Here is a 17,356-nt window from a genome sequence, read left to right on the forward strand (position 1 = left end):
TTGGCACAGATCTGGTTGTGAAAATCCCATGGATATATACCTTGCTCTAAAAGGCTCTTTTTATGTCATAATGTACAGTGCAGGAAGCTGCACTGTAAAAACAATTCAATATTTAAACTAAAAAAGTTAGAGACCAGAGGAAACCTAGTCAGTAGAATTGCACATAATTATATTGGGGGGAAAACTGAGTTAAAAAAAGAAAGTAGGTTGTGAATAATGGTCTCTCTATGCTCCTTTAGTTCAGTAATGAACCTTTCAATGGATGATCCTTTAAAAAAACCAAACTTGTAATTTGTAAATGAGACAAATGAGACTTAATAAGACCTGCCGGTGGCTCTAGTAGTCTCTTGTACACTTCTGTAACTGAATCACAGCTCTAGAAAATGCTAGTTTAGAAACCATATATAAGTATCTACTCTGTAGTCCATGTAAACTGAATTGTGTGCTCTGGGATATTATAAGCCTGGAATTTTAAGGGGTTAACTATTAAAGCAGCACTTCTCAAAGTGATGCTTAGGGACTTTCAGATGGTCACATTTTGATCTCAGTTCCCAGCACATAGGGATTGAGCAAAACGTGAGAACGCTCTAGGGGCCTCTTGGGACCAATTTGAGAACAACTGCTTTGCAGACCCTCCACATAATGTAAAAGCACTGTACCAATTAAAGTTTTTTTTTTTCTCCAAGAACTGTACGACTAAGCTAAGAACCATCTAGGAATCTTTATTTTTAGGACTTTGTGAGTCAGTTGGATCTCATTATGACAGATGAGCTGTGACTGTAAGGCATTTTAAAGGTAAAATCCGATCTGTCATCTCCGCCAGGAGCCTCTACTTATCGCACTGGCAACACAACATTCAGACTCCCTACATGAGGATTATATGCATGAGCTTTGCTGTTTGTGTTTCCTTCTTGCTTAATTCAGGAGCTCCTGCTGTCCTCAAATGACCTGGAGGACTTACTGGAGAATTCAGACCCAGCGGACAGGGACTCCATGCGCACTGCGCTGACCGTAAGTAGACAAAAAGCATTTTACAGCATTGATTTGACCTTTTCTCAGTCAATGCTAATGGCCTGCTGATGTATCCAAGTTGTCTAAGCACATTTAACAGGGAAAGACTGAAAGAGATCCCGCACACCCCCCTGTTAATCTCCGCGAAGACAGGACTGGCTCATTAGACTCAGACTTTGTGGTTTTGAAGTGGAAGGGATTGTATAGATTGGCAGGGTGGATGTTTGCTTAGCCTTCTGTCTGTCGTCAGCTTTTCAAACAGGCAGGGCATGACTTGTGCACATGTGACTTGTTTTGTTTCGCTATGCAGTAGTTATTATGCAAATATGCGATTATCAGCTATTTTTACTGGAATTGTTATCAGTGTCTAGGAAGTATTCAACTTCATTTGTGCTGGCTCACAATCAGAAAAACTAGCGTGTTTGATGTTCGAATACAGAGCAATGTGGCCGAGGGCAGCCAGGCTAGCTGCTCATGTTTGTTTAATTGTCTAAAACACGACGAACCAAATTCGTTTTGAGTCATTAAATGAGCTGGATTTAAAACTATTTCCTCACACTTCAGCTGATGGAACTGTACCCGGCCCAAAGTAATCCCCGCTTGCAGGATGAGACTTTTGCTGTTTAATATCAATAACTTTATAGCTGAACTAAGTTATTAGCAGGACCATAATCATTAACAGTCAGTATGTCACAAATCCGTAATCATACTACTTTTGTTAGATGTTTTCTTTTGCATTAATGTTAGCAATATGTGTTTATTAGCTACAGTTAAAAAAAAGGTGTCAGAAAATGACTACTCTTGGTTCCCTAAAGAACCTAAAGACATTTGTGCGTGTGAAAAACCTTACTAAGGTTCAAAGAACCTTCAAATAATGTGAATGTTCTATACCAATTTTAGAGGTTCTTCCTACAACCTTTGTAATATGAAGAGTTTGAAAAGGTTCTTCACATGTACTTATATTCATTTACAAAAACGGTCCTCGAAAGCAGTGGTTCTCAAATGAGTCCTCATGTTTTTGCTCTATAATTTGGAAGTTGGTATAGAGCAAAAACTGTGGACTGCTCTTAAATGGGTGTAGAACCTTTACATTAAATGGACATTCTACAAGCTTTAAAAAGGTTCTTCACACTTGTACTTCTCATTTGCACAACGGTCCCATAAAGAACCATCCATTAAAAGTTTAGAGAGAAGTGGTTCTTTTAATGGCATTGAGCAAAGAACTCTGTTGGTACTTATCCGTTTAAAAGTGTAGATTAACGCTTCTGTGAAGGGTTTTGAACTGAACATATCTGTAATAATTAGCTATTTTTTTCAATAGAATTATACATGTTTGTAAAGTATTACAGTACTGCTCTTGTTTCATTATTAAGTTGTGGACGGACACAAGAGTTAAATTCTTGAAATGGCCAGCAGAAAATTGGCCAATCAAGAATTGTTTTTCGTAGCATGTAGGTAAGTATAGCTAAGCAGCCTCTCCTATTGGGTAGGACTTCAAGATCTGAAGAGAAGGCTAAGGCGTTAGATTAACTATCAGCATAATTGTGAAGTGACAGCGAAATCAATGAATCACATGTTGATTTCCAGTATGCAGGACCAATTTCAAGAGAAAAACATCACCCTAGGCCTTCTGGAAGTCCTAGACTCACCACTCACTGTAAATACGAGCAGCAGTGTTAGAAATGGAAAAACAGTGGTGGCAGCTCTATACCAGGCCTCTCTATTGAAAGAATCAAGGTAAAATGTGCCAATATGTGTGTCACATGCTCTAAGAAAAACATGGAATGTCTTTTTGAAGCTTCAGATGTCTTTGTTTAATCTGGAACGATCAAAAATTGTTTATGTAAATCACTATTTGCTTAGTGCGAACAAGCTACTTGAATCCCATAGGGATGCTAGCGGATATTTGCTTTATTGTGAGTTTTTCTCATCATGTCTTGACTGTGTTTGGACATTCTTGGCTCGAATTGACTGCCAAGCTCTGATGGTCACGGTTCGCCACTGGTGTTTTTGAGACAGACCAGTCCAGTATATGAGACAAGTGCATATGTACAGGGTCCAGACAGCTGGCAGCTTTATGCTTTTAGAATGGTAATTCTTGCTTTGTGTTCCTTCTGGTCCAGCTCTGAGGCAGTGATCTTTAATGGCTTCATTGTAATATGTAACCTAGAGCCATGTGCTATACATTTTAGAAGGGAGAGTAACGTATGTGCATGCTAATCTCATCTATGCCGTTCCATCACCTGGACTTCATTGTGTAATGTCAAAAGGGCACTGGCTTTAAAAGGCTAAAAATAACCAGAATTTCTTCAAATCTGCTTCTCTTTCTGCAGATGTCTTTCTTAATCTCTTGAGGCATAACCTTTTGATTACTTGTGTTCTTTTGTTGTGGTATCTGACTTTGATGGCTCTGTCACTTTCGGTTTTGCCTGTCTCCTTTATATATGCTCCCAGTAGAGCATGCAAGCCCCAGTTCCACACTGTGCTAATTAATCACGAACTGCTGGCATTCCTTGCACCCTTTCACACAGTCAGGGGGGTCAAAGGTAAATGCCTAATTAGCTCTTCTTTCTTTTTTCTCCACCAGCCAGACTGAGGCCAGGTTCTCGAATGCCTTGTAGGGTGTATTACTGCATGCACATGTGTTTTGGATCAGAAGATTAAGTGAAATTCATGGAGGTTTTACCTGTTGGTGTTATGCCATTCGAGTGCTTGTGCTCAGAGGGGATGTGCTTGGTAGTGCATGACATGCAGTGTGTTTTTTAGTGTTTGTTCTGTGTTGGCTGCCCACAGTCGTTAAGGCAGAAATGTTTTAGCGTGGCTCCACAGGCTTCTTTCCAAATAAGGTACACTTGGACAAATGGATTTACATTAAACTAATAGATCTTGCAATTGGAAAGCAATAGATTGAAAGTTATTCCAAGACAAACAAGTCTTAAAGTCTTGCATTTGCATTTCGGAGCTACAATACTGTGCAAACGTCAAAGACCATTCTTCTTTAATTAATTATTTAATTCATTTCCAGTCAAAATGGCCATTACAAGTACAAATTATTTGTCAGAAAATTTTCATGAGAATATTAGATATAAGGTGAACTTGCATAAAGAAGTGATAGAAAAATAAGTGAAAAACAGGAGTTTCCAAAACAGTTACATTTTAACAAAATAGTAAAAGCTATAAGGAAAATGGGGTTTCTAACAACCATGCAGGATCGGGTAGACCACCAAAACTGTCACCATCAGATAAACAGCACTTAAAGCTTTCATCTTTGAGAGAGAGGAGAAAATCAAGCTCCACTCTTACTTCAGATCTGAAAAATCCACAAGTATTTCTGCCCATCCTTCCACTGAGAGAGGACAACTCAGAGCTATGAGTCTGAACGGATGTGTAGCTGTCAAGAAGCCCTTACTGAGACAAAGAAATACTAGAAAAATGCAATAGAAGACCAGAACGGGATATCTGGATATTTGGAGTAAGGTCATATAGACTGATTAATTGGTTTTTGAAGCAGAAAATGCAACCAACTTCTGAGACTGAACCTTGAAGGTGTGGAAAAATCCCTTAAAAACTGAAAGTAAGTCTCTCAAAATGTTTTCTTTTTGAGTAACTTGAGTAACTTGTACTTAATAACCATTTTGACTGAAAATTACATAAATCATAAATAAGGGGTCTCTGACTTTTGCCCAGTACTGTATTTCCTACACAGTTTACAGTGTGTACTGTGTGTTAGGGGTTTCAGGATGTTAACCTATAGAATTCAAGTGTTATTTATTTTGCTATATAATTCAAATATAACTACATACTTATATATTTAACTATATATAAACTAGTTACTTAGTGAATTATATTGAAATTGAAATTACATTCTATATCAACAGTTTTAAGTTTGCACTTGTTTCAGTTTCATGAAATGACAAAACAATGACAATTGTAACAGGTATTTTTTTATAATAGAAAATATCTTTATAAAATACAATTATGAAATATCTCCTGTTCTACTTGCAAACACAAATGTAGTATCATTTCTCTGCTTGTTTCAATACCATGTGGGTGAAAATGTATTAATATGAAATTTCACCATGTGTTTATTATTATAGGTCTAACTTCTAAGGCTTAAAGTTCGTTATAACATTCTAGATAGATATTTTCTGATATTTAGTCAAAAGTCTTTGTCTTGGTCCTTTCTTCAGACCCACATTAGTAGTCAGGAAGATTTTGTGCCACTCTGGCCTACATAGGACTTAAAAAGGCTGAGGGAAAGCAAAGCTCTTGGGTTGCAGAGCTTCTGGAAAGTTCCTGAGTGATTTCCCGCATCTTTCCCCTCTCAGCATCACCGGGCCAGAGGTCAGGTAGCATGAACTGACCTTTTGCTGTCCTCTTTTTCCCCATGCCCCTTCAGCCACTCAGCAGGTCTTCAGCAGTACATGGTACTGGAGCTATAAAGCTTTATTGAAGACATTATACAAGTATGTTCTTCTTTTTGGCTACAGTCCCAGAGCTCTGGAGAGGAGTTTTCCTAGTGTCACACATGAAATTGTTCACTGATGCACACATTTGTGGAAGGATTGTCTCATGCCTTTGATCTTCTCTACATGTCCTTCAGAAAGACAGTTCTCTCATGCACGTGTTTGTTCACATGACTCTCATGGCTTATTGTGTTATTAAATGATACAAATCTCAATGTCCCAATCACAGATTCTTCTTCATCTCTCAACTTGGACCATTTTCAAATAATTGGAAAATTTTCAACATATTTTGTTTATGATTTAATAAATATATTCTTCCCTCTGATGGTGACTGCAACCAAAATATCATACTATTTGTGTCCCAATCTCGCAGTAAATGTCTTCAAATTAAAGCTGAGATCCTGCACATTAAATTTGTAGTCACTATTGTGTTTATAATCTAGTGTCATAGTCACTGTCTAGTTACTTGCAGACTGCACTAACAGGGGCAGGCAACATGATAGTATTTTATTGTTATTGTCATAAATTATGTCACAGTATGCTTTCCTGTGTATATCATAGATGTCATCAGTACTTAATGAACAGGGACTAACTACGCTTCATTATAAAATGAGCATATTAATGCCATTTTAATTGGATTTGATGCAGTGCAATTTGTAAAACATTGATTAAAAATCACTGTAGTTGTAGGTTATTATTATTATTATTATTATTATTATTAGAGTACTTTTTTATATGTGCCAACACAGGTTCTATTTTGTCTGTCATAACTTATGACATATCAGAAGAAACTAAATATCATGATGCATATTGTGTATTATTAAATATCTTGAAGTATTGTGATATCATATTTTTGCCGTATTGCCCACCCAATTAACAAATAAGAATGCTCATATGAACATTGTATCTCCTCTCACACACCTACCTTCAAACCCCTTTTCATGTGCACATATGCTGACACACTTAACCTAAGAACTATGTGCTTTAGAAGGAGAAAGAGGGGGCTTACACATGTACCCCATTGCCATAATAATCATTAAATAAATGTCATATTACAAAAAATAGAAGTCAGATTTTTCTCTCTTTCCTCCATTGTGCAGATTATTGAGTCATAATGTGTGTGTAAGTGTGCTAGATCCCCGTCTCCTGAGTTGCTAGAGCCTCTGTGCTGAACAAAGCACTTTTTGCAGGTTTAAGTGTATCCACATAAACAGTCAGACGTGCGTTGCCCTTTGGCAGAACACTTGGCACTGCAGAATAGCTGACAAATGACAGAGTACAGAGAGCATGTTTGGGCAGATCTCTCAGCAGACTTCTCATGTCTGAGGAAGAAGGTGCTAATATCACGCTCAAAGTCTTTATGCACAGACACTTCTCATGTGGGACAGCTGAGATGAAAAATGAGGCCCAGAGTCAGTACAGAAGAATCCTGTTTACAGTGACAGTGACTTCCCCAAAACTGTTGTGGTCCAGTTGAACTTAATGAACTGAGGATGCAAGCAATCAGAAGAAAAATATAAAAAAGCAGGATGTTCTGTTTATAATACAAGAACACAGTTAAGGTGCTTCTCTTCAAAGCTCGCAGAAATACATTTCATCAATTTGAAATTGTTTTGCTAATGCAACTGACCTTTCCATCCTCCAGCCACAAATGCATTTTTATAGCAATGGTTGCTGGGTTGGACAAGCTTTTCAGAATGTTAGCAAAAATTATACTCAATTCTGCTTGCAGGACACGTTTTTTTTTTTGTCAAAATAGAATAGAACTTTGGCGTGGTGGCAAACCCATTACTGTTTACAACTTAGTTTCAATGAAATATAACAACATACTCCAGCTTTTTAAACTGAAAATTCAATGAATTAATAATCTGATAATGGCAGAGAATCCGATTTTGTCAGTAATCTGATCAATGCATTTACATGCGCTTGAGTAATCAGATAATGGGAAGACTCTGGGTCAACATGAGTCAGTCAGTAATCAGATTTCTGCTGTGCAACTGCCCAACAAACAGAACAAGATGTGACATAAATAGAATGTAGAACTCAAACTTCATGCAGCAGCTTCTTTTTTTTTAAATACGTTGCGCAACTTTACCTGAAAATATGAAGACACATCATCTAAAAAATAAAGAATATTTAAATCCTTCATTTCATCAAGCATGTAGTTGGTTTCAGCTTCGCTCCAAAAGTCTTTTACTGCTGTCTCGCTGCAACGCTGATTGCTTATTTCTGGTACCACCATCTGTTTTCGCACAGACTGAGAAATCCGAAAGAAATCTGAGTAAGAGTACACATGCTCTGAGAAATCCGATTTTTCGCAGAAGAGAGGTCATCAAGGACAAATATGTCCACATAGCATTTGTAATTTGAATGCTAAACCATCTTGATGTGCCCCCAATAACACTGAATGATTGCCTTAAACGTTCCATATCATGGAAAACTGAATTTTCCTCCCGGTTTTTCTTTGTATTTTTAAAATTTTAAAATGTACCATTCACTCTCCAGTCCATGCTGTCCAGATATTAACTAAGCAGCTAAAATAGCCTATTTTGAATTTATTGTTTTTGTGACATCACAAAAAAATTATTTAAACATATATGCCTGTACGGACCACTGCAGTTTAGCCCCCACTATTTACTGCATTAGTGGTCCATGCAGACTGTGGAAAACACTTACCGGTAAATGAATGAGGACTTGGGGCACATTTTTATCTGACAAATGCAGTGAGAAACTGACATAGTAAATGTTTGTGGGACTCTTCCTCCAAACAAGAAATTGAACCATACTTGGTTACTGGAGATGCGTTGAAGGTCCTGGGAAGTGTCAGGTGTAAATGACTATATGTCTCACTGTTCACTTGTGATCAGGTCACTTTAGACAGATGTTAATGCCCGGCATGAACAGGGCAAACAAGTGCTTTTCATTTATGATTTCTGGTCAGTGTTCTACAGCTTGTCCAACCTAGCAACGGTTGCTATGAAAGATCGCATTTGTGGGCAGAACATGGATAGATGAGTTGGATTATTATGATGTTTTTCTGTCCTTTCTGAAATTAAACATAGTGTTTGGACCAATAAAGAAAACCCAAAAGCCAAAGCGGTGTTCCTCTCTCACTATCAGTGCACGATGGTGAGATATTACTGACACACATTTAAAGCTCTGTAATTACACATGAGACTGCAGGCGTCTAATCACTCCAGCTCTCCTCTTCTGTCTGCCTGGCTTTTAGCAATGAGTCTGTCGTCAGTGCCTTTGGCCCCAAAGCTCTACACTTATAATTATCCTTTCTGAAATCGTGATTTACGACAGCCGACCCAAACTAGCTGTATAAATCACTTTGAGTCAATGCAAAGTGACTGGGACATGGTGTGTAGAGATGCATCAGTGCTCTCTCTCTCTCTATCTCTCTCTCTCTCTCATACAGTGCCTTTTGGCTTTGTTCTCTTTTCACCCAGAGCGTGTCTGCTTTTAGAGCTTAGGAAAGTTTAGAACACTCAAGGGACTGTCAGTGCTGTGTGTTCAGAAAATCTGCACAGGAATCAGAGAACCGCATCCCTCCCCAGAGGACGTGCAGATTTCTGGAAGGAATTACCTAGCTTGGCATTGTAAATTGAGGTTGTTCGGATAGAACCCTTTTGTTGTTACCCCTCCTTAACGAGGATTGTGCCCTGTGTGTCCTGTCTGCTGTGGGAGAACTGAAAGTGCTGTGGTGATCTGTCCTCATTACTGCAGACATGAAGTAATCCTTCCTGTGTCAGCTGTGGGCCTGGCTGTAGGTCTCAGAGCTTTGAAACCTGCACAAGAGTTCTCTTAGAAACTCCTCTTTCTTTATGGTGGATATTTGGGACTTTTCTACAGAGTCATTCGACCAAAGCTTCACTCCTTTTATCAAGTGCATCAGTTTATAAAGAAATGATGCCACAGTTACAACCCCATTTCTGAAAAAGTTGGGACACTGTGCAAAATATAAATAAAAATAGAATGCAATGAGGTGCAAATCATTTAAGCTGTATATTTAATTGAAAATAATACAAAGATAGCGTATGTTAAAAGTGAGAAATTGTATTGTTTTATATATATGCCCATTTTGAATTTGATGCCAGCAACATGTTTCAAAAAAGGCTGGGACAGGGGCAACAGAAGAAAAGTAAAGATAAAAAACACCTGGTGGAACATTTAACATGTCAGTAACATGATTAGGTATAAAAAGAGCATCACAGAGAGGCTGAGGCTTTCAGAAGTAAGGATGCGGAGGGATTCACCACTCTGTGAAAGACTGCATGGGCAAATAGTGCAACAATTCAAGAATGTTTCTCAATGTAAATTAGCAAAGAATTTCATCATTTACAGTACATAATATCATTAAAAGATTCAGAAGAGAAAATCTGGAGAAGTCAAAAAACAGTATTGGCTGGCCGTGATCTTTGGACCCTCTTTGGCAGTGCTGCATTAAAAACAGACATGATTCTGTAGTGGAAATCACTGCATGGGCTCAGGAGCACTGCCAATAACCATTGTCTGTGAACACAGTTCATCGCTGCATCCACAAATGCAAGGTAAACTTTAACTGAGTGAAAACTCTACCATGCAAAGAAGAAACCTTCTACAGGTTCCAGGATGTCGCCACCTTCTCTGGGCCCAAACTCATTTAAGATAGACTGAGGCGAAGTGGAAAAGTATCCTGTGGTCTGACAAATTAAGATTTTATTTTCTTTTTGGAAATCATGGATGTGCTAAAGTCCTGCAGGCTAAAAAGGAGAGGGACCATCTGGCTTGTTATCAGCATACAGATCAAAAGCCAACATCTGTTATGGTATGGAGGTGAATTAGTGCACATGGCATGGGTGACTGTGAAGGCACCATTAATGCTGAACAAAATATACAGGTTTTGGGGCAACATATGCTGCCATCCAGGCAACGTTTATCTCAGGGATGTCCTTGCTTATTTCAGCAAGACAATGCCAAACCACATTCTGCATGTAAAAGAGTCCAGGTGCTAAACTGGCCTGCCTGCAGTCCAGACCTGCCACCACTGAAAATATTTGCCATATCGTGAAATGAAAAATACAATAAAGGAGACCCTGAACTGTTGAGCCGCTGAAATCCTATATCAATCCTATATCAAACATTTTTTCACTTTCAGAGCTACAGCAGTTGGTCTGCTCAGTTCCCAAGTGTTGTTAAAGAAGAGGTGATGAAACACAGTGGTAAACATGACCCTGTTACAACTTTTTTTGAAACATGTTGTTGGCATCAAATTCAAAATGGGCTTACAATTAAAAAAAAAAATTCTCAGTTTCAGTTTCAACATTTGATATTTGTCTTTGTATTATTTTCAATTAAATATAGGGTTTTAACTGATTTACATAACATTGCATTCTGTTTTTGTTTACACTTTTGCGCAGCATCCCAACTTTTTTGGAAATGGGGTTGTATTTCCAGCCCTGCAGTGAGATTAGCAGGGAGGCTTTCTTTGAATAAGTATCTTTAAAAAAGTATCTCTTGCAACATCTGTCCAGAGTATTCCATTGTAGCCTAGCAAGGGCTGCTAGCATATTGATTGTTTATTGGCACTATAATGTAGCATAGTGAAGGGTGTTCTAGCTTTATTCATTGAGTCAGATTGGTTGGTTCAGCTCTCCCAGTAAGGAATGCCTTCCAAATGGCTCTTCATTCAGCAGCATTTCAAGTTTGCTTTCTTTTTAAAATTAGCCACATAAGCCATAAAGTTAGCAATATTATGTATCATTTTTTGTTCATGAAACATTTACCTACCTTGTAATTAATATAAAGAATTACATCATGTTTGTTACAAAAGCTGTTGAAATAAATGCGAAGCTGTCAAGAAAGTGACACAAGAAACAAACTATTCTTACTAGATTTCTCTATCAAATAACTCAGATATTAAAAAGCTGCTTCACTTCTACTGCATTTCACTCAAAGTTGAACTGCATGTGATTGACAGTGCACTGAGTGAGGTGAGACATGATACAAGTGCAAGCAAGTTTTTCAGGGGAAATCCAAGAAGGAAACCAAGAATTATATCCAAAGTCTGAAGTAGGGGTCAAAAATGCAGCCAAATCCATCAACAAACAAAAACAGGCTACAGGCTGCAGCCAAAATTCATGAGAACTAATGAGGTACACTTGAAAAAGGACATAAACAAAGCCACCAGTGCATATATCTCACAGTACTTCACTCCCTCCCATGTGTTATAATGTTGGTGGCTTAGTAATGCTATTGGCATTAAACCTCTCATCAAAATTAATGGTTTTATATTAACGGACATAATTTGCCATGGCAACTCATGACAGCATATTACATATTATATGATATGTTTATGACATGTTTATGACAGTGTTATGTAACAGGATAAATGTGAAGCTGTAAAGGTGCAACAGTGAGAGTAAAACAAAAACATCTCACTGTTCTTGTTAGATTTGACTTCTATGGTATGGTTATGTTATTTTTATGTAGCAGGCTTCAGTTAAAGTGTTACCCAATTTTCTTATACACGTAGTGGGAATCTGTGCAGATTAGTGTAGGATATGTCTGAGTTTGTGAGTATAGCATTTAATTATATTTGTGGGAACCTAGATGACAGGAAAATATGTACATTATGATGTTGTGGGGATAATTAACAGGTTCAAATAAGGAAAAATGCTATACAAAATACTATGTTTTGGTTACAGTCTTACATACTGATTACATACCTGTAAGGGACATATTTACCTGCAGTTATGCATAGTTCAGTGGGGAAACCTAATAAATATAGTATTACATGACTGCGTGTGAGTGAGTGGGTGGAAGAAAGGTATACCAGTGGGTGTGAGAGTGTGTACTTTGTGAGAGAGACTGATCTCACCTCCGCAGTGTGTGTTCTGTTGTGGATACTGGCAGTGCTGTGTGGGCTCCAGTGTTTGTAGCGTGTGTGTTTGTAGTCATGAGGATTTGGATGTGCTTATTAGGATGGATTCTACTGGATTTGCAGGGACAGGCATTTACAAGACTGGAGGGACAGAGGAAGAGCTTATCAAAGGTATGTTCTCAGACATTGCTCTCAACGCCTTCAGAAGTTGTTTATACTGAAATTTTATTTTTATGAAATCATAAAAATAAAAATAATAAATAATCATAGTCATGGTCAGGCAAAATATTTAAAAAGTAGTCATGACTGAATACTGAATACACTGTCCTAAGTGTATTTAGTAATGTATTCCATTACAAGACATATAAAAGTAACCTATTGCTGTTGCAGAAGAAAACCTTGTATCTCCATGTTTGATGTTTTAAGTTTTTGACATAATTTGAAAATGCCTTTTGCCCTTTACATTGTATGCAAATTTCAAGATGAATGGACTAAAAGAAAGGACCCAAAATGACTTGGAAAAAAGTTTCACTGACTTACATGAAAAGTAAAGTATGTTTTTTCCTTCTCCTGTAAAGTTCTCATTTTGGAGATACGAGGTTTTCTTCCGACAACAGTGGTATTCAGAATACATTTAGAAGACTTCTAGATCAGGGGTTCTCAACCTTTTTCACCCCAAGGCCCACCTGTTTATAACTATAAAGCATAGCGGCCCACAGAAAAACTAAAAGTAACTTTTTTTTTTTTGATTGCTCACACTGAAAACCTGTGAATTGGGGTCTGAAAAAAATCTGATGGTCCATTTCACTTCAGTCACAGAAACCAAAATTTCCAGTTATGTTGGAAAAAAAGCATATGCTTGCAGAGATGTCAAAAAAGGGGAAAAAAGAAAAAGGTAGATGTAGATGTGGATTGTGAGTGTGATTTGGAGCTGCAGTCCATCGCGATTCCACTGAAAATACTCTTGTGTCTTTCCCACAGGAGTAACTGTTTGGTCTGGAGTCTCTTTAGTTTTGAGGGTTTTAGCGCCTCATTTGAAATAAACCTCATTCCACTCATGCTTTTGGATCAGCGTCGCTACAATCAACAATAATAATAAGCCTTGATATCTGCTTCTTTCTGCTTACGTTTTTGTCATTAGTTTATCAAGTTGAGTTTAACATCTCAGGTCGCTGATGCTCGGCCAGAAATCAAACACAGATCTTCGCTATTATTTTATGGCTCATCTGTCATTTTTATCAGCTGCAGCTCAAGCTGCAGGAACGACATTAGAGCAATAAATCAGACGTTAAAAAAGGCAGATTATACTGACAGTACAGCGCTGACGTGCTGCTAGAAGAAGAGGGAAGCCGGCTCTATTGTTGAATTCCCTCGTTCCATCATAAAATGCGTCCCACCAGCAGTGAACTGAACAGGGTTTGGTTGGAAGCGTACCGAGACCCGCGGGTTTCAGCTGTTTGTTTCAGACCCGAATACAGGTGGAGTGTCCACACACGTCAGAATGGAAGTAAAGAAAAAAGTTTGATAGGTCCACACCAAATAAGGTATGAGAAACGCCCAGAGGAACCTCTCCATCTCTGGCTAACTGCGCTGTGCGCCTGCAGCTGCATTGTCTCAAACTGATGACGTCTAATTAGCCTGTGACTGCGGAGTTTTTGTTTATACGTCTCTACTGGCCCACTACAAACTACTGCCTCCCCCTGAGATCAGGCCTGCGAACCACTAAAGAGTGCTTCACGGCCCACTGGTTCTGCGGCCCACAATTTTCACCCTGTTCATGCTGTTACTGGTTGGCAGTTTTCTTCCTGTAATTCTTCTGTTAATGTGTTCCATGAAAATTTACTTATCATTTAAATGAAGTTTTGAAATTCTAAACATTTTTTTCTGTCTTACTGCCTGCTTCAGTTCACTGCTGCTCCCATAATCACTTTAGCAGGAGTTTGATCATCTCTCAAAAGAGCTCTGTAATGCTGAGATAAATAACTGGCTCATCATATTGACTTATCAATCTACTCAGGTTATCAGAGCTCAGTAACACTGAGATTAATAACTGATCATCTTATTGATTTATCAGTCTACTCAGGCTTTAGCAGAACTCAGTAACACTGAGATTAATAACTAATCATCTTATTGATTTATCAGTCTACTCAGGCTTTAGCAGAGCTCAGTAACACTAAGATTAATAACTGATCATCTTATTGTTTTATCAGTCTACTCAGGCTTTAGCAGAGCTCAGTAACACTGAGATTAATAACTGATCATCACTTTGATTTATCAGTCTACTCAGGCTTTAGCAGAACTCAGTAACACAGATTAATAACTGATCATCTTACTGATTTATCAGTCTACTCAGGCTTTAGCAGAGCTCAGTAACACTGAGATTAATAACTGATCATCACATTGATTTATCAGTCTACTCAGGCTTTAGCAGAACTCAGTAACACTGAGATTAATAACTGATCATGATATTGATTTATCAGTCTACTCAGGCTTTAGCAGAGCTCAGTAACACTGAGATTAATAACTGATCATCATATTGATTTATCAGTCTACTCAGGCTTTAGCAGAGCTCAGTAACACTGAGATTAATAACTGATCATCATATTGATTTATCAGTCTACTCAGGCTTTAGCAGAGCTCAGTAACACTGAGATTAATAATTGATCATCATATTGATTTATCAGTCTACTCAGGCTTTAGCTGGAACTTCATTTTGTAAAGAAGCTGTTAATGGAGGTCCTCTTTAGAGTTTGTCTAACAAGCTTTTTTGCTACATACAATGCGCTGATTTTAAAATAGTTCATAAACAAGCGTTGATGTTGTTTCTTTTGGGTGTTTTTAGTGGGTAAGTATTCTAAAGGTATTCTCTAAAAATACAAATAGGAATACTGCCTTTACAAAATGTAACCTAATTTCTGTATTCTGAATACATATTCCTAAAACTCTCTTGTATTCCTAAAAGTCTCTTGTTACATCCCAACTCTGTCCGTAGTATATAACAGAGGTTCAAAAACTACTTTTATATGTTGCGGGTGTACACTCACTGAGCATGTTAGTGGCTCCTTGTATCTGCACTCATTGTCCATTTAATCAGCTCCACTTGCCAAATAGATGCACTTTGTGGTTCTACAATTACAGACTGTAGTCCATCTGTTTCTCTACATACTTTGTTAGCCCATCTTTTACCCTGTTCTTCAAAGGGTCAGGACCCCCCCAGGACCAACGCAGAGCAGGTATTATTTGGGTAGTGGATCATTCTTATCACTGCAGTGATAATGACTCGTTGGTGATGAATGCGTCCTGTGGGCAGCGTCTTCTGACCACTGAGGAAGGACTAGAGTATGACCAAAAAAACTGCGCAGTAACAGATGAGCTACTGTCTCTGACTTTACATTTAGAAGGTGGACTCCAGCAGCTCCAGCAGCACGACTGTCTCTGATCCACTTGTACCAGCACAACAAACACGCCAGTGTCACTGCAGTGCTGAGATTGACCCACCACCCAAATAATACCGGCTCTGTACCGGTCCTGATCACTGAAGAACAAGGTGAAAGGAGGCTAACAAAGTATGCAGAGCAACAGATAGACTATACAGTTTTATATAACCAATCCACTGATATGTTCTGTGGATGTATAACCAGTCCACCATTATAAAGTGTGAATATGTAACCAAATCACTATTACAAATTGTAAATTGTAGCTATGTAACTGATCTGCTGTTATATGTTGTTGATGTATAATTATGATGTAATGATTATATATTGTTTCGCCCAGTGACTGCTGGAATAGGCTCCAGCACCCCCTGCGACCCAGAAGGATAAGCAGCTTGGATAATGTTTGTGCGTGTGTGTGTGTGTGTGTGTGTGTGTAATATATTGTGGCTTTATAACTAATCCTCTATTACATACTGTGACTATAGAACCACTTCATACTTCACACTTCAGACATACAGATACAACATGTTTTAAAATCATTCTGTTTTAATTGGCCACATTAGAAAGCTCAGCTCATTTTGGTCTGAGAAGGTGGGTTAGTTAAATTGACTTGTTTATATTTAGATATAAATCATTTTACCACATACATGCTCTCCCTCCATGCTCCCTCCTCTGTCTCGCACACACTCTCGGTCTCACTCTTCCGAGGGAAAAGTGCTAAAGGTTGTGGTTGTTTTTGGTTTTGGCATTAAACTGTGAGGGAGGGTCACAATGGTTTTGGTTTATGAGAGAGAAGCCCTCACCACAGCTCTGGTTCAACCTAAATTACAGTAAAGTATCCTTTCACTGTGTGCAAATGTGTGCTTTTGACTTTCAGTGGTTTTGCAGCAAGAATAACCACAGCTGATTTTAATTCCAGCCATTTCTCCAGAGTTGCTTCAGTGTGATCCTGCATGATTTAGAGCTATGATCACAATGGTTCTTCATAAGTTTGTTTGTCCAGACACATGTGCATTGCAGAATAATTAGACTGTATTTTTCTCTCTTTTTCTGTCTGTTTTTTCCTCATAACATCTATTTTATTTCCATTTTCCTATGTTTTGAAATGCCAAACGTAGGCCTCTGTAGTTTGCATTAGTCGGCTTACAAGACACAGCCGGTTAAACGTTGCCCTCATGCATTCCTCTGTCTATAAAGCAGATTTATGGTAGCCGTCCCCTTTTAAGTCAGAGCAACCCATTTTTTTGTGCATGTACCTGTGTGGGAAGTACAGCTCATAAATGTGTGTCATAACTGTTGTGGATCAAATACAGCTCATTTTCTGACATTTGAAGCTAAATTCTGTCCTGGTATGAATCTGCCCATACAAAATGCCTTAGATGCGCTCTCAGACATGGCAGTGGCTTCTTGGCATGTATAACTGTGTGAATAAACATGTCCTCAGCCTGAGGGCTTTGAGCATTTTTAGGTAACTGTGCTTTTTTCCATGATTCAGGCTTTTAAGTAATTATTATGATCTATGTTGTGTCAGTGAACGCTAACATCAATCATTGTTCAGTCATAAATCTTAAATCACA

At 38.2% G+C, this 17,356-nt stretch overlaps 1 protein-coding gene across 1 annotated transcript in view; it reads left to right on the top strand.

The window, feature by feature from the left end:
* si:ch211-196i2.1 (collagen alpha-1(I) chain) overlaps positions 1–17,356 on the top strand; it is a 114,571-nt gene that overhangs the window by 48,451 nt on the left and 48,764 nt on the right. Inside the window, exon 6 of the mRNA XM_036588339.1 lies at positions 925–1,011. Coding sequence (XP_036444232.1) covers positions 925–1,011 — 87 coding nt within the window. The remainder of the gene's footprint in view (positions 1–924; positions 1,012–17,356) is intronic.

Source organism: Colossoma macropomum, unplaced genomic scaffold, assembly GCF_904425465.1.
Source record: "Colossoma macropomum unplaced genomic scaffold, Colossoma_macropomum, whole genome shotgun sequence".
NCBI classification, from domain to species: domain Eukaryota; kingdom Metazoa; phylum Chordata; class Actinopteri; order Characiformes; family Serrasalmidae; genus Colossoma; species Colossoma macropomum.